General features: G+C 36.4%; 1 protein-coding gene across 2 annotated transcripts in view; it reads right to left on the reverse strand.

The window, feature by feature from the left end:
* Positions 1-533: 533 nt before the first annotated feature.
* Positions 534-26,144, reverse strand: part of LOC133518261 (neuroligin-1-like) — an 86,171-nt gene continuing 60,560 nt past the window's right edge. The window contains exons 2-15 of one of the 2 annotated variants that reach the window (XM_061851897.1): positions 25,131-25,189; positions 23,768-24,112; positions 22,854-23,071; positions 17,148-17,303; positions 13,963-14,151; positions 12,834-12,919; positions 10,797-10,964; positions 8,953-9,073; positions 8,412-8,608; positions 7,652-7,774; positions 7,342-7,487; positions 5,659-5,786; positions 5,265-5,414; positions 534-5,186 (exon numbers count right to left, since the gene is read on the reverse strand). In XM_061851897.1, the coding sequence (XP_061707881.1) occupies positions 4,276-5,186; positions 5,265-5,414; positions 5,659-5,786; positions 7,342-7,487; positions 7,652-7,774; positions 8,412-8,608; positions 8,953-9,073; positions 10,797-10,964; positions 12,834-12,919; positions 13,963-14,151; positions 17,148-17,303; positions 22,854-23,071; positions 23,768-23,958 (2,784 nt within the window). In that variant the 5' untranslated portion in view covers positions 23,959-24,112; positions 25,131-25,189 and the 3' untranslated portion in view covers positions 534-4,275. Of the gene's footprint in view, positions 5,187-5,264; positions 5,415-5,658; positions 5,787-7,341; positions 7,488-7,651; positions 7,775-8,411; positions 8,609-8,952; positions 9,074-10,796; positions 10,965-12,833; positions 12,920-13,962; positions 14,152-17,147; positions 17,304-22,853; positions 23,072-23,767; positions 25,086-25,130; positions 25,190-26,144 lie in introns of those variants that run through there. The other variant, XM_061851895.1, reaches the window with a different exon arrangement.

Below are 26,144 nucleotides of genomic sequence, written 5' to 3' on the forward strand. Positions count from 1 at the left end.
TGTTTTAAATTGATTTCGTCGGTTAAAATGAAAAAAACATGGTACTTCTCTTACGTTACACACTGGCGTTTTTCACTTGCATGGCGGTGGTTAAGTACATACAAACACCTCCCCTGCGTTTATTTCTGCCTCGGCCACGGTACGCAGGCTCCGAGCGTCACGAGTGTGCACGCTTGCCAACTGGCATACATTTGTGGCATCAGCGTTGAGTGTGCACTACTGTGCACGTTACTGGCGCTCTGAGCGTGCATTTCGTGACCATCGAAATAGTATTAAAACGGTTAAAGAGCGTGGCGTTTGATTTTGTGTGAAGAATTCCCGTCGCGCCACTGGCTAAAGCTCTTCTTGACTTGTTGGTACAGAACGCAGTAAAACTTATAAATAAAAAATGCCTTAAGTCATAGTCGCTCAGTAGGTTGCTCAGAAGACTTACCGCATTGCCCCGCTACATAGTAATGCTGAACCGCTGACCGGTTGGTCACCAGAAGCCTCTATTGCCTAATAGTCATGTTTAATATTAAATAAAATTGCAATTATTCTTCAATTCTTTATTATTCGACACCATATTTACTTTATGCATTTCATTTAAAAATGCCAAATTGTAACAAAATGTATACGTTAAATAGGACAATAACAAGGAATGTACTTACGTTGTACTAAAAATAATTACAATATAACAAATATACTACATGTTAAAAGTTAACATTTGTGACTAAAATAAATATCTGAACAACAAATGTTGATAAATCAGTTTTAACTTTTTACAATCCACTGAATGCTTATGATCAATATGAGCAAATGCATTTTTTTTTAAAATTAAAACCGAATACATTTTTTAAATGTCCGTATAATTGCATCATATTTAGCAAACATACACAAAAAATACATACATGCCTTGTCTGATGGATAACTATTTCATTAAATAACATAACAATAACAAATTACTACGTGTAAATAACAATAATTATTGAATGTAACATGATCCTTACCTTCATAACAACTCTAGGCGTACGTCTGAAGGCAAGGTAGGTACGAACATTAACAATCAATTCCTATATGATTTGGGAGTTTATTATTTGATGTCAGTTGTAGTTAATTTTATTGTGGCTACAGATACGACTCGTATACCATGGCAAGTAATAATGGCAGTATTTTTGCAATATATTGATTGACATTTCAAAAATGTTCATATAAAACTAAAATTACATACATTTCAATTCAAAATAAGTTGATTTATGATCGGAATATCTAAATAATTGAAATGATTTGTACGCATCTCATCAATTTATCCACCAAATCAATCAGGTATATGATTCAGTCATTACGCTTGAAAAATAAACCATATTAGAATTTTAAGATTACGTTTAGATGATGTTCGCTTTATATTGTGGTAAAACCTCTTTTCATAACACTTTTTTTATGGTTTCCAGTTCAGTAAAATCAGTTTTTATGTAAATTTCATTATGCGAATGCCTATACCAGAAGCTTTTCTACAAATGTATATTTGCCTTTTGAAAAATAAATTAGCTGTTGTAGATAGAAGTGCTCGATAAGTCCTCGTGTAAATTAATTCAAAGAAAAACATATCCAGCACGCAACTTCAAGAACATAAGTATCACACGAGTCATGTTCGGAAAAAGTGGTGTGGAGTGGAAAAATTAAAAGTAGGTACTAAAATAACCGCCAAGTAAAGAATGGTTACTGCCAATAAGTCTGTTCCGGGACGTACCTAGAAAACCACACACGTGTTTTTTACGAACTCGCACAGTTTCTGACTTTTTTATTTAATAATAAAATAACTCCCTACAGCTGCTGTCCAACTTATGAATCCGTCACTATTTTCTGAGAGTTGCATTACAGTGAAACCAGAATATTCAACTTATTCGGCAATCTTCGTGTTTCATTGAAACACGAATAAGAAACATATTGTCAGGTGCGAATTGGAGTGGGACAGCAACGAACAGTCGAATAGTATGAATACTTTAGTTTTACTCTATCTACCTACTCAACATTTGTTGCGATGAGAAATGCACACGGCAATTTTTGAAAATTACCTGACCTACTCCCAGTTGAACAACTTGTAGCGAGTAGTTCAGACAAAAGTGGAGGACACGCGCGAAATCGCCTTTTCATACAAACGTAGTCCTCGTTTTCCTCTCTGGATTAACATTATTGAAATTATTCTGAAACAATTTGATGTATATCAATCATACCTATGTCCTTACGTTTGAATTTTTTTTAAATTTATAATCGAGTTTTTTGATTATTAAATGAGTTAGGAGCATTTAAAAAATTGTATGAATATTGTTTTTCGCTCCTAATTTTACAATAATCAAAAAATCGAAAAAAGTCAAACATAGTATGCCGTTAGATATGGTTAATATACATTAAATTATGTTCAAATATTTTCCATAATGATTATATCCAGGGAGGAAACTGGGGACCACGTTTGTATGGAAAAGTGGCCGTACCCGTTCCTCTTAAGTACATAATTATTTATACATTTTCACCCCATCATCACCTCTGAACACAATTTAAATAATATCTTAACTAGTTCACATTTTGTCACAATGTGGATACTGACATGTTATTTAATGATTTATTCATTCATCATTACATTATCATCAATTCCTGTGAAGATAAAATACGGACAAGTACTCATGCACAAAGTTCTTCATTGTTGTTGATCGAGATAGTTCATATGTAGATATAAGGTAATTCACAGAAGCTACTTACATACATACTACAATTTAACAGTAAATTGTACTGTATTTATTACCATATAATCTCGCACTCCAAATAGTGCTGAAACAATTGCACTAAACTTTACATTAAATTTCAAGTTCTTTTTTGTTAATCCATTTACTCTTTCATGACATTTACACATTATTATTAACTAAATATGGATTAAAATTACGTCCGAAGTTTTGAAGGCGATATTGCCATCGTTGATCCGCAGAAAGAATTTTTAAGCTTATTTATTTGCGATTTAATACAAAAGTCCTATTATATTTAATAATAATGTGTAATAGTGTACATACATATTTCTCTGTTTACGTTAATAATTATTTCTTATTATCTGTTTGTTAATTATTTAATTTTCATATGATTATATGGAATTCCTGTCGAATTTTAGAATATATCCGTAACTGACTGTTATGTATCAGAAATAGTTTCATGAGAGAAGTCTTATTTCTAAATATTTAATTTAAGAGTATAATTAAACAAGGTCGTAAATAAAACAATACCGAACACAGAAAATATGTGTTTATGATAGGTGATAGTTTTGTGTATTAATTATACTAGGTATCTTGTCTAGGGTGAGACCAGCGATTCTGATATAATTATGGAACTTAATTAATCCGTCAGTTCAACAGGTTACTAATCTTGCTATAGATCAATCATGGATGTCAATCAATTACGTTGGGAATTATTATAATACAACTACTCTTTTTAGGCATTTTCATCTTGTATATGTAAATATTATCAGATGGGGGTGTTTTACCCTATAAGAATGGTCTTTTACCCTGTTTACCTTTAAGTCATTGTTTTGTTTAAATAAGATGAACAGTCCTCGCGTCAACAATGGTTTAGTTAACTTGATTAGCGCTTCTGAGTACTTACCCGTTTGTCATTTAAATTTTCAATTGTTACTTATCAAAAACTACTCAAAGTAATAGTCACTTAAAGTAACTTTACAAAAAATTACAACATTCAAATTTATACTATACTAATCGAAATAATTTTTGTATCCATATGTACAAATGTAAGTATTTAGATCACTTCATTACTAAGTTATTGTTATATTCACATGTAAATTTTATAACTTTACATACAAATACGTTCACAAAAACCTACAATTCCTTCAATCTATATATAAAGGGTAGAAATAACATAACAGTCCCAGTGCAGTAGCAGTCAAATTATATTAGCTTGATTTTTTGTGATTAATGACTATGACTAGCTACTCTGACTGTTAACCTATTCCCACACCTTCTATACGATAGCAAGTAGAGCGGAAGAGAGAAGAAGTTTTACTTACATATTTACAGCCGCAGATTCACATAAGGCAGAGAAAATTACATGTATTCCTCTAACTCCATTTCGCTGTACGCACATTTATTATTTATCTAATATACTGTATTACAATAATATATACAATATTTCTTTACTCTCTGCCACATTTCAGTACTCTAATATACACGTGAAGTGGTCGTGAATTCGTTATAATTTAGTCCTTTTATTAACTACAATCTCAGCGACATCAAGGAACCCTTATACTGATATCTCTTGAATCTGTACTCTTTTCTTCATGATGCCGGGCGGCGCGGGAGTCGTGGGGGCTGGCGGAACGCGCAGGATCCCCGAGCCGCTCGCACCGCCAGAATCCGACTCGGGGTTGGACTCGCATGCCCCTTCCGACGGGTCGGGTACTGGACCGAATTTCACTTGTGTAGAACTATCAACTACTCTAGGTTCAAAAGTGCTAGTTCTACCTATAAGATCTTGTCTTCCATCCACTTTTTGAATATCAGGTTTCTGTGTGTCTATACCGATACACACTACACTACCGGCTTCAATCGCACTACCCACACTCACATCCGGTAACGACCGACGCGCCGCCCTATGTTTCTCGTCGTAGCAACTGTATTCACCAAACGTAGGCTCACCGCAGTCTGATAACGTCCGCAGGTCAAACTTAGACCCAGTAGCCCGTGGTACGTGAGCAGATTTACACTCGAAACCGAAACCCTTTCCATCAAATGCGCGCACATCATAGTCGAGTTTTCCATCATAATTGTCGGAAGATGATGAGCTTCCCGCTTCAGCCAAATCATCTTTCGATCGCCGGGGACGCGAACCTCTCTGGTGATATATGCCAGCGAATATAAGGACGTTGAGAAGTAGAAGGAAACACCCGACTGCGATTGTGACGGTCAGAGCGGCAGTATAAGACTGATAATGAGAAGAAGCGAGTCGCCGCAAGAGAGCGTCGTCAGTTTGGACAGGTGTCGTCGTGACATTAGGAGGGCACTCAGTGGAGGGTGCGGGTGGGAGGACGGAGGGCCGCGGAGGCACCGTGCGCGGCGATTGTGTGCTGCGGCCGCCGTCACTACGTCCAGCTCCGTCCAGATTTACGACATGCGGCACATGTGTTCTAGACAGAGACTGCACTCTTACAGCGCCTATAAATAAAATAAATATGCTTACATATTTTGTTTTTTAAAGGCACAGGCAATTTTATACTTATCAAGTGTACTTACCTTCGTAATAATTAGGGTCTTCCTGAAAATGATGATGCCGCATGGCGGCATCCGGCATGTCGGGCCCGGGGCGGTGCAGTTGCGGGATGAGGGACAGCCAGAGCGACATCTTGTGGCCCCGGTAATGGCTGCGCATTTCAGGCTTACTACCTGTACCGCAAAACGAAAGCTAATTGAAATAAATGAGCACAACGGACTCGTTGTAGCAGTTATACTGTTTGGGACCCAAAACTTTGTTTAAAAGCGTAAAGTTGTTCATCCGATATGAGGCAATATTTCCGGCACTTTTAGTAAACAAATATTGATGTATCAATTGTATACCTACCATAACTTGAAAAATACCAATCGAATACAATAAGATTATTAAAATTTATAATACAAGACAGTTACGCACTGATCTCCAGGTAGAGCTGGTTGATGGTGTCATAAGTGTCCCAGTACGGTGTCTGGTTGGGGCCAAGTCTTGGTGCCTCGCCCAACAGTGGGCTAGGTGGCGGCGTCGCAGAAGGATCGTTCGGATTACTACCGAAAAAAAAATTTCACTGTTAATTCGTCGAATAGGCATATTATTCATAAAAAGCGGTGGTGGCGAAGTGGATCTGACATCCGACTTTCAATCCTGAGGTCGCGGTTCCAAATCCTGGCTCGCAACTACGAATGAGATTTTCTAAATTTATACGGAATACGGAGTATGATTTGATATTTACTGCTACGAGTATTAGGTTTTTAGTGAAGAAAAACATCGTGAGGAAACCTGCATACATCCGCGATGGAATTCAAAGGTGTATGTGAAGTCTCCAACCCGCATTGGGCCAGCGTGGGGACTATAGCTCAAACACTCTCGCGCATGAGAGGAGGCCGTAAAAAGGCTGAATTATATTACTCATAAAAATTAAAAAAATAATTACATTATAGCACATGTAGTCATAATTTTTCAATCTTAATTTTATTTGACAATTATATTTTTTATTTCCCTTAAATGTCACATAAAACGAAATATTTAAGTGGATTCGAAAAGTTTCTAAGCTCTAAACAACATAAACAACGCTGTAAGGATGCTTTGATAATTTTTAAGTGCGATTATACGCATCTTAATTAACGTCAAATGCGGTGTAATTAATTTCATGCTTTTTGGTTTTCTTTAAAAGTTACAATTGTGAAAATGAAAATGATGAGTTAATTAGGTATGAAAACTGTAGTTTTTTGTTCAGAAAAAATTATATATTGTATTTTTACTCATGCTTAATGTACATTAATGAGATTCGAAATATAAAAGAACGGACGCTTAGCACGAGGAATTTTGTACATTGACCCGCCTGTTCCTATCCCTATCGCACGCGCATTATTATATTTCTGTCTCGCTCGCTTAGTGTCTTTAACCGCCAGCATCAAGGGCGCCACAGCAATACAATTATACGTAATCGAAATGAAAAGGAGAGTGTTTAACTTGGCTGAAAGGCACAATTTCATCGATTGGTTATCAATCTATTATTTATAAATAGGTGACTTTTCTTGCTACATACTACATAATTCTTAAAATAGTTATGCATTTGATTATAAAATAATCTTCAACGATTATAGGTTATATATGCAAAGATAATTAATTACATACCAATTAATGTGCAAAATATTCTTTTAGACAATAATATGATTTATCAAGTAACCAGTTTTTCAATCTTACCCAGAATCGGTTACCTTCGAGTGCCTTTATATCAGCTGAAAGGTGATTAAATACTCGAATAGCTGTTACAAAAGTGTATTTTTTTAATATGGATGTGCTTATTTTTGGTAGCATAATGTTATATCTATATTGCGTCCTATAGCGTTGCACTTAGTTGAAGAGAGAGCTGTAAAATAATTAGGTTTCAAGTAAAGGCAGGCTTATTATTTAAAAGATGCGATATTTCTTATTTTATTAACAACACGAATATATGCATTATTTATTTAACTAATCCATAGGTACGTACTGTGCATATATTACACAATATTGATTTAAATCAATCAAGTAAAATTCAGTTTTGATGCAGCGAGACTTACGCGTTTAGATAGATGCTTATGCATTCTATTGAGGACTTACCCGTATTTAACGAAGTTGGTGATGTAGTGCATGCATAAACGAGAAACTCGCTGTTCCTGTTGAGTGTAGTTCTGTGCGTGATGAGCCAAGGACAGTGGAACACCCAAGTAGTAAGGCAGTTCCTCGCCGTGCACTGAACCAGGACGCTACGAAATAATACATTACATATTTGATTTTGTTACTTTATTATCTATTCTGTACGCAAACTGATACTTAAACATAATATACAATAAATAATAAACAATTTTCTATATTAGATAGATTATTTACGACACATATGTTGCCAATTAATTGTAAGAGTAAAGCGTACCTGTGGATAATCCTTATCGGGCGAGAGGTGGTGAAAGTGTGAAAAATAAGTGGTTCCACCGCGGAGAGCGTGCAGGTACCCTAACCTGATAAGTGGGGCCGCCGTTCGCCCGTCGCTAAGCACCTAATGGAAGCGCAAAATGAAATTACACAACGTGTACCACAGACTACTAACTGAAACGTAACTCGCAAAGTTAAATTAAAGTCAGGGATAAAATGTTTGCGTATTCCTAAGTACCTACGACCAAGCGGCCTAATTGTTGCAACAGAGCCGACGCTAATTTCTTACCCGAAGATGCAAGTCTTTTCTAATAAAGCCTTTCACCGCGCCCATCTTGTATTCAGTGTGCGCGAGCGTCATTAACTTCCTTTGTAGGACGCGGGAACGCTCGGTGAGTTGCGAAAACCACTTGAAGCTTAATTGAGATCGTCTGCGATACCGCCGGCTCGGGGCGATCGAGAATAGTCGACTCAGCCTGTCAGTTATCAACTTGGAGCCCACTATCGATATCGCGATCACACAGAACCCATAAATACACGCAACATCGTTATCTGGCAGAAAATATAGTATCAATAATTAATAGCAATACTCCCTAATACTCTGGATTAAACCGGAAGCGTATCCCCAAACAGAGGCGTAGTTTAGCAGTGTCATAGCGTGTCTTTTCTATTAGAAGTAATTGAAACTTTATTTTTGGAATGCTTTTATCAGATAGAGTATTTATAAGTTGATTAAATGTTTAAGTAAAAATAAACCGTACCTCAAGCGTAGCGTCGCGGACGCTGAGCGGGTTTTGCAAAGGTTTATCCCAATCCGTGTACTCATTCTTTAGGGTGGAATATATTTCGTTAAGGTGGTAGTAGTAAGCGTTCCTAACGAATGTGCGCAGAATGCGGTCCCGGCGGCTTTCGTTGAAACCGAACTCCAAGTCTTGAGCGTTGAATTCCAGGTAAGATTCTGCAAGGAATGGCATGTCACTTTGCATATTTATGATCCAGACCCACGGAATCTATTAGAAAAGTAGAACAGACTTTTAATAGCTCTACCAACCTAAGAGAAAGATAAAATAATAATTTGAATACCTTAACAATGCCTTTAATGGAAAAACCGTTTGATTGTTGTAAGAGCTCAGAATGTTTCCGATACACATGAAGTCATTATGATTGAATATTCCTTGCGCTTTAAAAAAAGTATAGCTATTATTTATATTTTATTAGACAAATCTATCCGTAAATCTATGTGAAATATGGACTTTCCAAACATTACCGACTAAAATATACATAAAAAATCAGTAAAATTACCAGTAGTGGTGAGGCCGAACAGTAGTTCCCTATGCGGAAAGTCAGCGAGCTCGTGGCCGGCGGCGGACGCCACCGCGGCGGCGCCGGCGCCGAGTCGTGTACTGTCGGTGGGCGGAGGGGCCTGGGAATTGGAAAAGAAATTATTATACTTACTAATTTGCTTTTTATTTGTAATATCTTAACACTGTATTATCTATTAGAATATTTATTGTATTTAGGTATTTAAAAATAAGGCTAGGATAAGTACATTTTAAAACATTCAAAAACCTATTAGGGGCTTTACGAAGCTGCAAGATGGCGGTTGAAGTTTGGTCGCAGCATATGTTAGGGTTCTGCGGACGAAACTTCCACGAAAAGTGAAGTTGTGGAAGTCGGCTGTAATAATCCAGATTAGTTCAGAACTCAACTGTTTTGTAAGACACGATTGGTTTAATCTCTATAGGCTTTTCCTTGGAAGTAATTTCAAACAGATTTGTGCTTAAGTAGGTACTCGACGTAATTTGATTGCTTATTTATTTGGATTTCATCAATATAAGAGTTTTGTCTACGATTTCTGGTTGTAGCCACATTGAATGAAATTTTAAACACTTTTTCACGTAATTATAACTAACATCTTGTGTGAATAACAGACTGCCTTGTGAAATCATGTGTAGAGGAGCGTGCGACTGCGTAATGTCGCCCGGCAGATTGCTCGAATCTAGGTATCATTGCCTTACAGGCAAGTGAAGCAACGTTTCCACGTCGGAGATGTCCGATCAATTAATCTAATTGAACTGTGGCGTATCTAACTGCACACTGGCCCATATAACGCCGATTTAAATAAGAGCCGAGAATAGACTTACTAGGGTAACCTAGCCATACTTGACAAAATGGGTAGGTACATATCATCAAAACAAAGCCCTGGCACGACAAGGTAAAATTTGGGTTACATGCTTTTGTGATTGAGTTGGAGATGCCGTGCCTTTTAGCCCGTTGAGCTTCGATCTCCAGAGGTTTATGTTCTGAAGTTATGAATATTCAGTTAAATTTTAATGGTTTAAATTAACAATATAATTGTAGAAGGATTTAAAAGGTAGAGACAAAACATTTGGAAGTAATTTAATGTGTTATCATGCATATTAAAAGACTGTTGTTGTTCTATATATACTCCCTAGTCTACATTTTCTTTTTCTGGATTTGCATTTTCTGGAGCGTTATCCCATCTACGCCTTTCAAGTCTTCGACTTTTATAAATCGTTCAGAGTTCAAACCATATCAAATATTTACTTTTAATATACGAACAGTACAGCGTTGACGAACGCGTAGACCATATAATATGAGTAATGGCGTGTCATAGAGCTGTAAGTAATCTGTGAGTGAGAAGACTTTGGAAAGCTCTTTTACCTAAAAATGTATCTCTTATTTTTAATGTCTAATTGAACCTAATAATTATACAAAAGCAAACTTCATATATGAATGAATAAGTATGAGAAAGAAAAACTATAACATAAACCGAAATTCGCCCAAATGAAAACTTTAGTTTTTGTTAGTAGTATCGAATCTGTTTTGTTTGACAGTGAATTTAATATGCACTGTTTATTAAACTGTCTGAATATTTGTATGAATCAGTTATTTTATTTGATGAATTCAAATTGCTTTATAGCGTTTTATGTCTGTAGTTATTTTTGAGAAAAATAAATCCAGAGTTAAACTCTAACTATTATGTAATACATTGAGGAGTAGTTTGAATTATGTTCGTTTTGTGATAAAAGGAATAGCGTTGACATTAAGCGTCAGTAGGTGTCGTGGCGAATATTCACACTCACCAAACGTGTCTAAAAGTACCTACATAATAATAAACTTACGGAAGACGGATTGACTATAACAGTGCCATCAACGAACGGTGCGAAGCCGGGCAGGAAGCGCGGCGGATCGAGCCGCACGGCGAGCAGCTCGGCCAGCGGCTTGTTTCGCAGGCACGGCGCGAGGTCGTCCTCCTGCAGGTCGCCGTGGCATCCCGTTTGCTCCGCCACCTATCAAACATGTCATTCAAACTATATTGCTAAAACGATCACTATGATCAGCGCCTAAGTGTATAGTATACAGTTCGTGCTGACCATCAACTGAATCCCGCTGTTTGCAAAAAATGTGTATTAAGCAAAACGAAGGTGTTAGAGAAAATGAACAGGGCATAAAGATATTCCCAATAATTATTATTAACTCAACAAAATTAAGACTAATCTTCAGGAAATAAATTGTAAGGTATTCCATATGGTCCTTTTTTTAAGGACTATAAACCTAAAAAGCGGCCAAGTGCGAGTCGGACTCGCCCATGAAGGGTTCCGTACCATTTATGACGTATTAAAAAAACTACTTACTAGATCTGGTTCAAACCAATTTTCGTTGGAAGTTTGCATGGTAATGTATATCATATATTTTTTTTAGATTTTTCATTCCGTTATTTTAGAAGTTACAGGGGGGGGGACACACTTTTTTTCACTTTGGAAGTGTCTCTCGCGCAAACTATTCAGTTAAGAAAAAAAATGATATTAGAAACCTAAATATCATTTTTGAAGACCTATCCTTAGATACCCCACACGTATGGGTTAGATGAAAAAAAAATTTTTTTTAATTTTTATGACGTATTAAAAAAAAACTACTTACTAGATCTCGTTCGAACCAATTTTCGGTGGAAGTTTGCATGGCAATGTATATCATATATTTTTTTTAGATTTTTCATTCTGTTATTTTAGAAGTTACGGGGGGGGGACACACTTTTTACCACTTTGGAAGTGTCTCTCGAGCAAACTATTCAGTTCAGAAAAAAATGATATTAGAAACCTCAATATCATTTTTAAAGACCTGTCCATAGATACCCCACACGTATGGGTTTGATGAAAAAAGATTTTTCGAGTTTCAGTTCTAAGTATGGGGAACCCCCAAAATTTATTGTTTTTTTTTCCATTTTTGTGTAAACATCATAATGCGGTTCATAGAATACATCTACTTACCAAGTTTGAACAGTATAGCTTTTATAGTTTCGGAAAAAAGTGGCTGTGACAGAATCGGACAGACAGACGGACATGACGAATCTATAAGGGTTCCGTTTTTTGCCATTTGGCTACGGAACCCTAAAAAACAGACATTTCTGTCTATTTTTTGGGTATGCTGTGATTAGTGTGACTTGTTATTATCACTGGTAGGTCAATATCTGTTGATAAAATTATTACATTTTGTTAATTCTGATAAGTACCTAAGGTCTGGGTTACCGGGTACCCCAAGAAAACTCCTAATAGCACTGTTAAGGATAGAAAAGCGCAATCTAACAAGCAAATTGGTAACTCTAAAAAACTGAATGAGTCAAAATTGATAGTGTGCTTTAGAATTTTTATTAAATAGGACAGTGGCGTCTAACATGTGGTTTCACACTAAACAAATATTACAACGAAAATAATAACTCGGCATCTATTTAGTAGCTAAAGTTGTTAGTGCTATTGACAAACATGCCTCATTTCTTTAGGGAGCGCTGGTTTACTATTGTTATAGGTAATATTAACACAGAAATAATATTACAAAAAAAAATACATTTTGCTTCCAAAAAGGACAAACATCACTATTCTAATCTACATTATTATTAAGTTTACGATTTCAATCAGAATCCCATTTGACGGGTAAAATATGTATGAGTATGCAAAATCATATAACTAGACAGCGGACGCAGACCTCAAATTAAAATCGCAATGATTTAACCCTGTATACGGTAACATCTTGAGTTATTTACATAGTCTAGCTACGAGTATCAGCCGCTACGAATAATACCCGTCAAAGTACAAAATTTGTACTAATATAGCATCCTATAGCTAGAGGCGACATTTGCCAGATCCATATTCCTTTTGGGTCACCTTTCTTTTTATCGTAAGTGGCTCTCTCTGCAATGCCCATGAGCTGAGTCCCGACCCGCTTAACAAGATGACACGCTTCAGTAGCTCTGAAACAAAAAAAACCTAATTTAATTTTGTTATTTCGAACACAAGAATCGACAAGATAATGAAATCTGTCCTCAAGGAAAAACATTTGTTTGCTTCCCTCCCCTTTATTATTTCAAACCTTGTTTTTTGTATTTTTAAGTTTCTGGACTAAGTTCTGGTAGACCGACCTTACTTTTAATTACGTTTGAGAAAGCTCTTGTGCGTGCCTTGAGCGGCTAGCCCCTTTAATCGCATTAAGTTACGGAGGATATAAACGGGATGTAGGTGCGCTACGCGAAATAATGAAATCTCCACAGGGCTTACCCTCGGTGAACGAATAAACATCAGCTAATTGTATTATACCGACGCGTGAAGCATTACTCTAAAAGAGTTAGATAGAAATTGTAACATAAGATATCATTAAAAATATGTTATTCGGTTATTTTAAATAGATATAAGACTTTAAGATCAAGTCATCTATCTATTACAGATTATAACAGCATCAAATTTGAGTTATGATTTTAATTATTGTTAATTTATTATGATTTTAACATTTGTTGCTTTTGATTTTGACTTGTATTAATTAGCGCTCGTGTCATTCGGCAATTGACCAGTGAAGTATGACGCTGAAAACAAACCACTTCGATTTTCAAACAAACAGTATCGCGTCTTTTTTACTGATGATACGAATGTACCTGTACACCCTTTAATTAGAGATATATTTATTACTTCATCGGTGTGGAATGGTGATAAAGATTGATAAAAACTATCCTAAATCCTTTCCCAGGCCTCAAACTATCTTCCTACCACATCCAAATCGCTTCAACGGCTTAAGCATGAGGAAGTAACAAACAGGCATGGTTATTTTGGCATGTATTATATTAGTAGGGTTTTGTGACCTATATACGTCGCATTATTCTGTTATACACACACTATCGCGTATTTCGGTCTGGATAGGTACTATAGCTCCCTCACGCGTATGCTAGCGAAAGATAATCAAGGGAGCGATAGACCTTTGCATGCGGGTTGAACATATGTTGACTTAAATAAGGTCTATCCTCACCTCGAGCTACAGGCGAGACTGCGAGGAAGTTGGCGAGCGCCGCACCCGTCCCGTGGCCCATGAGGGTCACCCGCTCCGGGTCTCCACCGAACGCAGGTAGGTTCTCGCGCAGCCAATGCAGGCCCGCCACTAGGTCCATCAGCCCGAAGTTACCTTGCGCCGACCCCTTAGCACCAGTCTTTAAAAAACCTGATAACAACAATATATATTCATATAGTTTTTAAGGCGGTTCAATATCACAGTTAAAAGTCAGTGTCGTGCCAACATATTACATAACATCGATAACTGGAAGAGTTAACGACATATTTATTGACCAATTTTTGATTAAATTTAATTCTAGTAATATAAAGTACAATTCAAAACAAACAACTCTTTATGTTAAATAACTGGAGTAACGTCAATATTGTGCAGATTACAATCGATCGTCCCTGTGAATACCTAGGGTAAGATACTATATACTTACAGGATATAAAGACATTTTATTTTCTATGATAATCCTTGCATTATATAAATATATTTCGCCCCTCCTCTAATGCATATTAACTCAGGCGAACAGACAAAGACAATCCTGATCTTCTCACACGATCATATTGTTTTTACCTACTTGTATTTACAAAAATACTAAACACCTCATTTGCGATTGTCGCAGTGTTCAAATGCTGCATTCATCCATCTCCAATAGGTGAAAATTGCAGGTAATGAAATAGGTACCTTTAACTTCAGGTTAATAATAATAAATGAACGATAAATGATTGAATTAAATTGAACTGATTCCCTACTTAAGTTGGTTATTCTAAATAGATGTCCGTCAATAAACAGGATACTTATCTACTCGTTTTATTTGGACTTACAGAAAACTGACAAAAAACCTTTGTGCTCCGGATTTCAATGCCGTTGAGAGTCATTCATTAGTTAAAGATAAGGGTTTTAGAGCTCTAGCATTGATAAAATAAATAAAGCCTCGAAGAACATTTTCAACGGTAGAAGCCTAAAGCTTTCACCGTATCATTTTAAAATCACACCGCAGACTAAGGATAATGGGACGAGATAAAAGCGACCAACTGGTCACGTTATAAGTATTTACAAATCGGAACCCTTAGTAATTTTGTAAATATTTCTTATAGTATAACTAAGTACTACTTAGTTACGAAGGCCTGAACTATAGCCACGTTTGAAACGAGTTTAAATAAAGTAGCCCGTTTAACATTTCAACTCGAGCAACCTCGGTGCAGTCACTCATGGCTATTATAAAAAGCTTCAAGCAGCAAATAGGCCGTAAATGGGCTCTTTATACGTCAGATTGATGACTAATGCCGCAAAGTTACGCCAAGAAATCTACTGAAAATCTTCTCAAACAAGACGAGTGCGCACACAAAACTTTATTGAGTAGGTACTTTTTAACCGACTTTAGACCAATTACAACCAGAAGGAAACAAGTTTCTAGATACCGAAAGGTATTTTTATTACAGACTGACTACTGATTAACCTTTGCCTAACAGGTAATAAGTGAGGACGGGGATTAAGATGAATCTCAGTGGTTCATTAATAGCCTATTCATTAACTCAGAACTCAGAGAATACAGGGGAAATAGAAACTAGTGTGTTAATACTGGAAACCGACCAGCTTTATTAATACATTATATACAGCGCAGCTATACGCGGTATATTTTTAAATAAGAAATATTAGGAACGTGAAATAAGTATAATATAGCCATATTTTGATAAAATTGATTTAGAAAGATATCCTTCTTGGAAAAAAAGATTTCTCCTTATTTTTACGCAGAGTGGAAAATCACCTACCTACCTCGCAAATACAGTTTGTAAATCTAAAACGAGCAATAAATTAAACCAGATATAGAATTTATCCGTGTAATCATTAATTATGTTTTTTTCTTTAAGTTACACTCAATTATGTACTCCTTAATTATTTTTTGAAAATTTACGGAGCATACGAGCTTTTTATAGTGTCAATAAGCGCTGACTGTTACTTAATAAAGTTCGTATATCGTAGCTTGTGTTGCTTTCCCTTGCAGGTGAAATTACTTTGTATAGTTCATATTTTCATTGTATTTCTAAGCAAAATTTATCTTAATCTAGGTACTTCATAGGTCCTATGCTAACCACCGTTTAAATATACGCCCGTATTGGATTTACACACTGTATAAATAACGCATATTTCTATAAAAAATATTTAGGTACATTCCGAGCAATACCTATCAATATTAAATGCTGAAAACAAAAGCAAAATGGGAAGTGACGGTCATATAAGCAGAGCTGTATTGAAATTGACAACCAAATGGAACGCGAAACCTCTCAGGCGAGATTTTCCTGTTACTCATACTCCGTATAGTTCATAAGAGTGGCTTTTATTTTGGCATCATAAATTGTTCGTATTTGCATAATATAACCTTAGAAAATGTAGTTCTTGAGTTACATAAAAAGTAAAGAGTGCATTCTGACTAAACATTTAAGGGGGAGAAAAAAAAACATTAGAAAACTTGTTTCCGTTTCTTTTTTACTTCGTACCTACCTATAAGAGTACATTACTGCAGAGGCCGGGAAAAAGGGCTTGCCGGCCGAATGTAGTGAAGGCGAATAGAGATATTGAAACTGGCAAACTTTCACACCGAAGCATATATAGCGATCAAACATGCAACGAATTAAAGAAAAATCTTACAAACTCATATTTCAATTTTACAAAAACCACGACAAACAATGAAAATATTTATCTTTCCCATCAACGTGATTTTTGATATCATGCTTTTAAGGCTATCATAATTGACGATATCGACTACTTATGGAATACTAAATTTAAGTTATGATTTGCATGTATATACTAAAATCACAGCGTATAATTGCCGTACAATAAATATATAAATAATGAGACTAGAAATTAAAATAAAATAATTTCCTATATCGTCCCTGTGTTAAAAGTGAAGCAATTTCTTTCACTGCCAATGTTTTCGTAGCGCTACACGCGTAGCCGATTCTAGCGTTTTCCCGCTTGTAGAGAAAAGCCATTACGAACTGAGCACCCGCCGAACGGGTTCATTTTAGCGGTAGCATTAATCAATATCTTATAAGGTAATTTCTATATAACCAAATAGGTATTTAAATTTACTTCAGTCAAGTTACTCCAGTTATTTATATTTAGTTGATCTAAACGTAAAGTGTCTCTTCACTTACCCAATACACCTAACCTAAAGTTGATAGTGACTACAATGATGTTGCCGTGCGCCGCCAACGTGGTTCCGTCGTAGGCGCTGCCTGAGCTCCACTCGTATGACTCCCCGTGGACGAATACCAGGCACGGCAGCCCTCCACCCTCGCCCTCGCCTTCACCTGACAATTTGAATGTTTGTATCACCCGTTTGCTAAGAAAACTGAAAATATTTTACTTACCATAGGTTAACTTAATCATGGTTTAAATAAAGGTGAACTATCAGTACTTATTATCTTAACTTACTACGAGTATAATATCACTATCATCAGTAAGGGGTGTACCGAAAAAAAACTGTAAACTTCAAATAAAAAAAAACTGATGCGATTGAGAACAAACTAAGGATTTTAGAATAACTACAATAAAAAGCGACTTTTAATTTAGATCATTGTCAGTTTTTTTTTATTTGTTCTGTAGGAGTGATAGGCAGCTTCTTCCTAGCACATTCAGTGGTAGCTTTTTACGGACCCGTTTTTCATACTTGCCTGCATCAGCCCATCACCTGCTGAATTATTAATGTTTTTGGCTGTTTCATTCTTCTCTTTTTATACACTTTTGATTTGAGCCCAATAATAGTTGAGAGAACGGCACTCCAGGACATTTGGAATTCTTACTCTATTCTATGTCAACTACCAAATGCGATTTTTGTACGAAGGAATTAGTATGATTTTTACTTGGCCTAAAATTAAGTAACACATATTTTCTGTAACTCTACGAGTAGCTATCCTCACCTTCGTACGAAGAACTGAACTGACTTTCATCGTAGTTCGTTGCACTTTAGCCGCATATCTACCCCAGTTTTTACGATAATTATGACAGATATGCTTCGTTTTCGCAAATTCTATTAGCAATCTTTGTGATGGGTCCAGGGTCTCTTGTTACTAGAGATCTACTGCTTCAAAGCATCTGTTCAAGAGACAACAAATTAAATTAGTTATTTATTATGAAATACACGCAATAAGTGTTTAAAAATCAGGCATGTAGGATGTTGCAAATTTTCTTGCTATTTGGAAAAGACCAATTTTTAGTCATCTCTTCTATTTGCCGGTGTAAAGTCGAACAGCGTAAAGCCAGAATTATATTGGAATATATAATATAATAATAAGACGTTTTATTGCGGTAAGAAAGCCGTAGTCAGCTTGCTTAGAAACAAAATTACAGCGGCTTGAAATTTACAGTTTTTTTCGGTACAGGCCTTAATGTCTCGATTTACATTATAATTAATCCCAAAACAAACACAAAGCCAGAGCACTGACAGTTGAAATTAAAAATGTAACGTCTACATTGTTTTATTCATTTTACAGTCACAGGTACAACCTAGGTATTGTAACCTAACTTCTTGTATTCGTCGGTAAAACAAAGGTTGCCTAAAAATACATGTTCCGTTCTATTATAATACTTATAATTTAAAATTCACCACCAACTAGGGAGGTACAATAATGAAAATAATGTGTCAACATCAATATTATTCGATTTTCGCTAATACTTTAGCACAAAAGAGTAAAAAGAGCCTCAAACAAGCCTCCAAAAAAGAATCAGAGTGAAAGGAAAGAAATTTATTCTTCTGACAAAATCAAGTCAACCATAAAAAGCCTTTGTACCCTTTCCGCGACTCTTTGATGGCGGTAAACTGATATTGTAAGATATACTATCTAAACACGTAGGTGACAAAGTAATTTCTTTCTAATTCTAAGAAATATTAAAGTCGCATCGGGAAAAAGGAGATTGTGAGCGGGGATCGTTGAGGAGAAATAACGAATTTTTCATAAAAGAAAGAACTTGCGGTTAGCGAAATCGAAATACCATTTGCGAGTGACGGCCCTTAATTAAAAACTAATTACAAAGCAGAACAATATTATGGTTTAGATATTATTAACGAATTTGCAATATAGGTACAACACATTATACAACAATTTACCGTAAACTATGCCTACTTTGCTTCAAAAAATAAAAATATTTTTGAATGATTATCTATATGTATTGTGGTAGGTATGTAGATCATCACTACTATCATGTTGTAGTAACACTCACATGAGGTTGTGATAGGTATAGTTTTCATTACCTAGAGTAATGCCAGGATAGATGCCCCACTTTTTGAAATAGCTGTATATAATTCATAATTTTATAGCAATGTGTCCTATACGTATGATAATTATGGTTCTTAATATATTATTTTACTGTACTTGTTTTGATATAAGTCGTATAGTTTAAATCGTACTTTTTTACCTCTTAAAAGTGGGATAGGTGCTCACCGTGGGGGATAGACGACTGGTGGCAAAAATAGGCCAGGGGATAGATGTCCTTTGAAATCAAACAAGCTAAATTAAAACTTATTAGTTTTTGATATTCCTTATTGTGAAATTGTTGTCGTAGTGTTCTAGACGGTATTCCACATGTTCTCTTATATTTACGAGCCATTTTGCCCCTCTGAAACATACCTAATAATTATTAGAAACATGTTAAGGATAGATGCCCTTGATGAAAAGGGGGCAACTGTACTTTCAGCCTAAGCTTCAGTGCACCCAAATCAATTAATAAAAGACAGGAATTATAAGCAAGCCAAAAGTTATTTGATAACAAATACTTACCAATATTATTACGCTCGTTAAAGTCTAGCCGCGGAAGGTTTTGGCACTCATGGATGAAACGCATGCGCTTGGGCTTATGTTCACAGCGGCACTGAGGCTTGGTGAAGGAGCGCCTGTTATTATGTAGTGGAGTTTTACTCCCACAAACCTGCTACTAGAAGAGATTAAAATCGAAGCCACTATCCCACTGGGGCATCTATCCTGGAATTACCCTATATGAAGATTGTTGGAGCACAATTACCCAGTAGGAAGCAAAGTAGGCACCTTTTACGACAGGTGATTTGTTTCTGTAAAAATGTTGAAGTAAATTGGTAGGTTAACATCCTATTAACATCTGTTACCATTCCAAATATAAACCTTATTCAAGCTATATAGTTTAATTTCATTTTTAGTAGTTCCTAAATAATACTAACATATTTAAGACACTAGCTCTTTATAAATATGTATAATTGAAAAAGTAGAAGTTTTTTTTACTTTACAGGTAAATATAACTAATTGCAGAGTATACTGTCGACTGGTGTTTTATTTTAATAACCTGTCATTGTTTCCATCAACTTCCTTCCCAATTCTTGCCAAGATACCAAATCTCGCTGTTCGTCTTCCTGTTGTCTTGAGGTGTCGCTACAAAGTGTCTCAGCCTCACTTCCGCACTGCTTGCAGGGGTAGGATGCACTGCAATGCACTACGGAATTGAGGCCTCGATACCTTCCGCCGGAGACGCTTCCCCGTTTGATGATTGTGCGAGACCTCTCAAAATTATGCATTTTTTATATGTCCTTGCTCTAGATTTATTGCACTTAACATAACATGTACAATTTGGGAGTCAAAATCAATGTGCAGATGGAGTCGTAAGAGTACTAAGATTTATATTATAATGCATCATTAAAGTAAGAAAAAAAAAACCTGAATAAAATCATATGCTATAAATAACGTGAGGTTTTACAAAATATAACCTATTAATAAAATAAGAGAATATCCATAGGTATTACGTAAAAACTCGACAGAGGAGAAATTCTAGTTACTTACTCAAAAAGTTCCCTTCAAAGTGTAAATTTTCATAACGAAATACAATACATATTTAACCACTAAGTGGATTAATTCGATGCTGTATATTATTATATCAACTGTGGCTGTTAGTGGTATATTTTAACAGGCTTGTTGGTATTTTTTAACCGACTTCAAGATTTCAAAAGAGGAGGTTATCAATTCGGTTGTATGTTTTTTTTTAAATGTTTGTTACTCCATAACTCCTTTTGGGTATATTAGTGAGATTCCACGCTATTAGAAAATATATACCTACATAAAGCTTAAACAACATGTCGAATGTCGGAGAAATTTAAATAATTAACTACATAGTAGAGAACCAAACCACTTAGCGTCATTTAAAATTAAATTTCCACTAACAATCACTCAACGTTTGTTTTTAACTTGTGCTTGCAATGAAAAGCTAGTTAAATTGTAAATAGTAAAAAAAAAGTTTTACACACCCTCAGAAAAACATTAACGTTTAAAAAAAGATATTATTGGAAGCAATTGGAGTACAACAGCGCCAAGTACATAATTATCTAGACAAAACTACGAGTAAGGCGTTTAGTTTCCTAATTTATACATTATAGCTTTTTAGCGTTCTGTACCTTAAAAGGAAGAAAAACGAAATCCATTAGGGATAACTTTTACTTCGAAACTACCTGGACCGATAGAGTTGAAATTTTGTCTGTGTTTACTTATGTAAGTCGGTGACTCAAGACGACGAGTAAAGTAATTAATGATTTTTAACGTCCTCCGCCTATCTTCCAAACGATTAGGCCTAATAATTAAAAAAAAAAAACAACAAAACCTTACCCCATTCCGCAACCAAACCCCAATCACAAGCAATTGCAAGTATCCATTTTACGAAAATTCTGAATAGATATAGCCGTTTTGTTGCTTTTTACAAAATTGTTTACAGTGCACGTATTATAACGTCGGAAAATACTTATATTAGTACAGACGTTCGCAAATCCGTGCACATTTATAAATCAACTTGGTTAACGGACAGTGAATCAGCGAGCAAATAAACTGAATAAAGCAGGAGCACCCAGTACAGATTAACGATCGCTCGCGGACCATCATCACCGTAACTCGTCAACAAACGACGACAGACCCATTATGCTATATTATTGTTCCACTCTAAACAACAGGTGACAGAGAACGAATCTGCGTATAATAAGTTCATTAAGACACTCATTAAGACAGATCTTGGGTGAATGATATAAAGTAAGAATTTTCACGTTGGCACCCGTGGAGTTGATTGCATAACAAAACAAATAAATGCTTGAACGCGTTTATATTTTTCAATGTTCGCTCTTCATTTGCTATCCAAAGATACAAAGAAACAAGTTAAAGCGCGTGTACTGGCATTTCGTTAAAAAGTGGTTATTGCACGCACCTTCACCTGCAGTTAAAAATTGCCACGATAAATGACGACAACTTCGTATAAAATTCTATGAGCAGCCGTGCGTTGCATATATTGCTCTTAACGCCTTGCGGTGCTTACTTTTCAAGTTTCAACAGCCGTATGACGTGTCGCGTCATGGCCCAATCCAGGGTTTTACGTTCTAGAGCAGTAATCGATACAATAACAAATTCCGAACTCTGTGTTTACGCATCGCCGCACCGCGTTTCAGCAAAGTTAACAATGAATCCGCTTTAATACTTGATAAGCGAGCGTTTCAATACCCCTTTCTTGATAACAACGATATTAATTCATTTTATTTGCAACTTTTAGAGTACCTACCTGCCTATTGGCTGAAATTTGAAACTTTATTAGAAAATTTTAACAAGTTTCTTCGAACACAGATCTTCGAACATAGATATGCTAACCGGTACAGATCAGATCAGTTTAGATCAGTACTATTTCTTAAAAACGTTACTTATAGGTTCGGTACAAATACAGCTCCAATACTGTATCTAATTGGTGATCTGTACACCATGAGTATGCAAAATAAAATAAACTAGGCATATTTTTCAAGAGATAGTACTAGTACTTTTATACTAGGGGTACTGTACTGTATGCAGTTTTAAACCTTAAATAATATTTCGTACCATTCACAGGAACATAAATGTTGACGTAGAGACAATCTTCGCTCTGATTGGCCAGCAGTGGCAGCAGGCGCTCGAGCTGCCGGATGCGCGCGCGCGGGTGCAGCAGCAGCGCCTCCTCGCGCGGCGCCGCGGCGGGCGGCACCTGCGGGCACGCCGGACCCGACGCATCCGCCAGCCGAGTCGTGCGCCACTGGGATGGGGTCACCGGCGGCATGTATCTGCCGATAAATACACATGTACCTTCCATTCCTGATGTTCTTGCGTGTCATTAGAACTGCCCTTATGATTTCAGTAGGTTGAGATTCAAGTATTGGATAGTAAACACACCTAGTTTACTATCCAATACTTGACATCGACTAAAAGTAAAAGAACAGTTTCATTAATTATAAAAAGATTCACAGGCATTTCACACATAAATATCGTAAAGATGAGACTCCTCTTCGCGTCACCGTTTTTTAAGAATCCATGGAATTTACTTTTGCTTTCAAATTTCCTCTTAAAATTTCAAAATTCTCTCTTTCCTATAAGATTACTCGTAAAATGAGAGATTGGAAATGTATTCTGCTACGTATGTAAATACCTAGTCAATAAATAAAATAAATATTATAGGACATTATTACACAAATTGACTAAGTACAGTAAGCTCAATACTGTGACAACTGTATTGTTGAGGGTACTTAGACAACGATATATATAATATATAAATATTTATAAATATTTTAATACATAGAAACCACCCATGACTCAGGAACAAATATCCATGCTCATCACACGAATAAATGCCCTTACCAGGATTTGAACCCGGGACCATCAGTTTCGTAGGCAGGGTCACTACCCACTAGGCCAAACCGGTCGTCAGTGTTCCAAATAAATTACAATAAACAAAATAAAACACCGAAGCAACTCAAACCCACCTGAGGCTGCCAAGTGGTGGTGTGGCATATGGCACTCCAAGATAAGCTTCGACCTGCGGATGCGAGTGCACGACGATTCCCCGCAGAGGGCCATACTTAGTCCTCACGACGCGCGTGCTGTACTTGTGAGGGGAGAGCGCAGCCGCGCAGCAGACGAGCCACGCGTGAAGCGCGGCGCGGTCCGCTCGCATCACGCGCACGGGGCGGGCGCGGGACGGGCGCGGGCGCGGACGGGACGCGCCGCACCTGCGCGTCACGCCTCCCGCCGCCGCCGCGCGCAAGCGCTCGCGCACCGCCCCACGCGCCTGCTCATCCTGACACACCCTTCTCCCGTGCCCGCGGCCACTGTTTAGATATAACATCGAAATAAACAATGTTGCCTATTTGAATTCGTATTAACCCCTTTATAAAACTTTAGCAAACACATAAGTAATTATCTAAGTGACAAAAAAAGAAAAACAAATAATAACTATTTGAGGTTCGTTGGATGTTTATAGGGGGAGACAGAGTGTTAAGATTTCAATGTAAGTAATATGTCTTGTTATACCTATTACAACTCAAGTCAGTGCAGCCTACTGATTCCCTTTGAGGATTACAATACAAATCAGTACAAGTGAATGATTCGCATGGGAAATGGAGCTTACTCGAGCAACCGTAATGTAACTGTCATGAAACAGGATCGAATTGAACGATACTTTACTAACAAAGGTTACAAATCAGTCGCAATCATATAAATAATGCAATAAATATTTGATAGTTTCATATTCATAGACATTTCATTTATTAGCTATGTTCGTATTAATTATTAGTTTAACATGGGGGCAAAGTTGTTGTTTAACCGCTAATGCTAATATTGATGCACATACCAAAATTGGATGGGACGAGCGTAGCGAGTGGTTCAAAAAGTGCAATCTTGAGCGGTGCGATCGTTTTTGCGGTTGCGAAATTTTGGGACCGAGAAAAACACAAAAATTTTCACCATACCACCTCGAAGAAAATCTTAACTGTAAAACATTAAACAAAATCAAACCCAATCAAATCCAAATGAACGTTATTAAATATTTATCAAATTTACAAGCCAACATGAGTAAATAACTCAAAATTTGCATCAAATTACTTTGCCACTCTTGTGGATAAAATGCAACTTTCGCATCAGTTTTTGAACAATCAAGCGAGCCTTTACGAGCTAGTGTGGTAAAAACACCTTTTATTATGTACAAACAAATCCGTCAAAATTAATATTAGTAAAAAAATATTACATATTATTAGAAACTGAAAAGATAAAAAAATTAATTATGATTGAGTGAGATTGTATTTAACCATGATCAAAAAGTATTGCTTTCTAGAAATCTTAGCGACTTACCCGTCTCATGTTTTTGGCGCGGTGCAAATCGGCCCAATTGAGTCAACCATTGGTTTTACCTGAAACAAATATATTTATTAAATATAAGTATTTGAGCCATGTATACAAATATCGTACACAAGAAAATATTTTTTTATTGTGTTGGTATCATATTGAAAATCGTTTCCCTCGGGCTTGCCGGGTCAGCGTTTATTACTACGTTACTACGTAATAACTAAGACATAACTACGCTATCTGCCATCGTCACCGACGTAACATCGAAAAAATACATCAGTAAACGGCAAAATAGTATGGTGGTCTATAAAAGACGGCGTATTTGTAGCCTCAGCGTTACATACTATGATTGTATTCGTATCATCACAAATCTGAAATAACAGTTCCCTGCCACGATATTTTTGAAGACAGTTTTTAAAGCACTAATTTGGTGTTACACGTATATCGTTTACCTAACATATTAAACAAGTCTTAACATTAACAATCCCCAAGACAAGTATAAATTGGATTGTGTTAATGCCACTGACTTAATTAAATTTTACCTAACCTATTTAAAGGTGTTCTGTCATTTAAATCAAAACATTTATTTAATCTCAATTTCAATAATAGATGTATAGTTAACTACAGAGGTATTGTTTATTACAATTAATAACTAGCTTAAATCTAAAATAAGCCCTTTAGGCATTGTACCCAGGATGCTGGCGGCATTTCCTGGTTGTATCGCAAAGCTTATACGTTGTGCGAGGAAGCCGAAAGCTCTTCGGTCACCAGTTATGTCAACGAGACGCTTCGTGATTCGTGCAAAAAAATTCTGCGCGCTGGGATCACATAGACCTAGAGTGTCAACGCCAAATGGTTATTTATTACCTTTCGAAATTACGGCGCTCTCCGCCGCTCCGCCAGCTTTTACATTAGTCCGTTGGAGATGGGACGGGGTCATCGCAATTAAATTCGGACAATTTTAAACTACTTAAACATTATTAACCACTGTGCTACTTTACCGCCCTAGTGCGTATATCG

This window comes from Cydia pomonella, chromosome 5 (genome assembly GCF_033807575.1).
Source record: "Cydia pomonella isolate Wapato2018A chromosome 5, ilCydPomo1, whole genome shotgun sequence".
Taxonomy (NCBI): domain Eukaryota; kingdom Metazoa; phylum Arthropoda; class Insecta; order Lepidoptera; family Tortricidae; genus Cydia; species Cydia pomonella.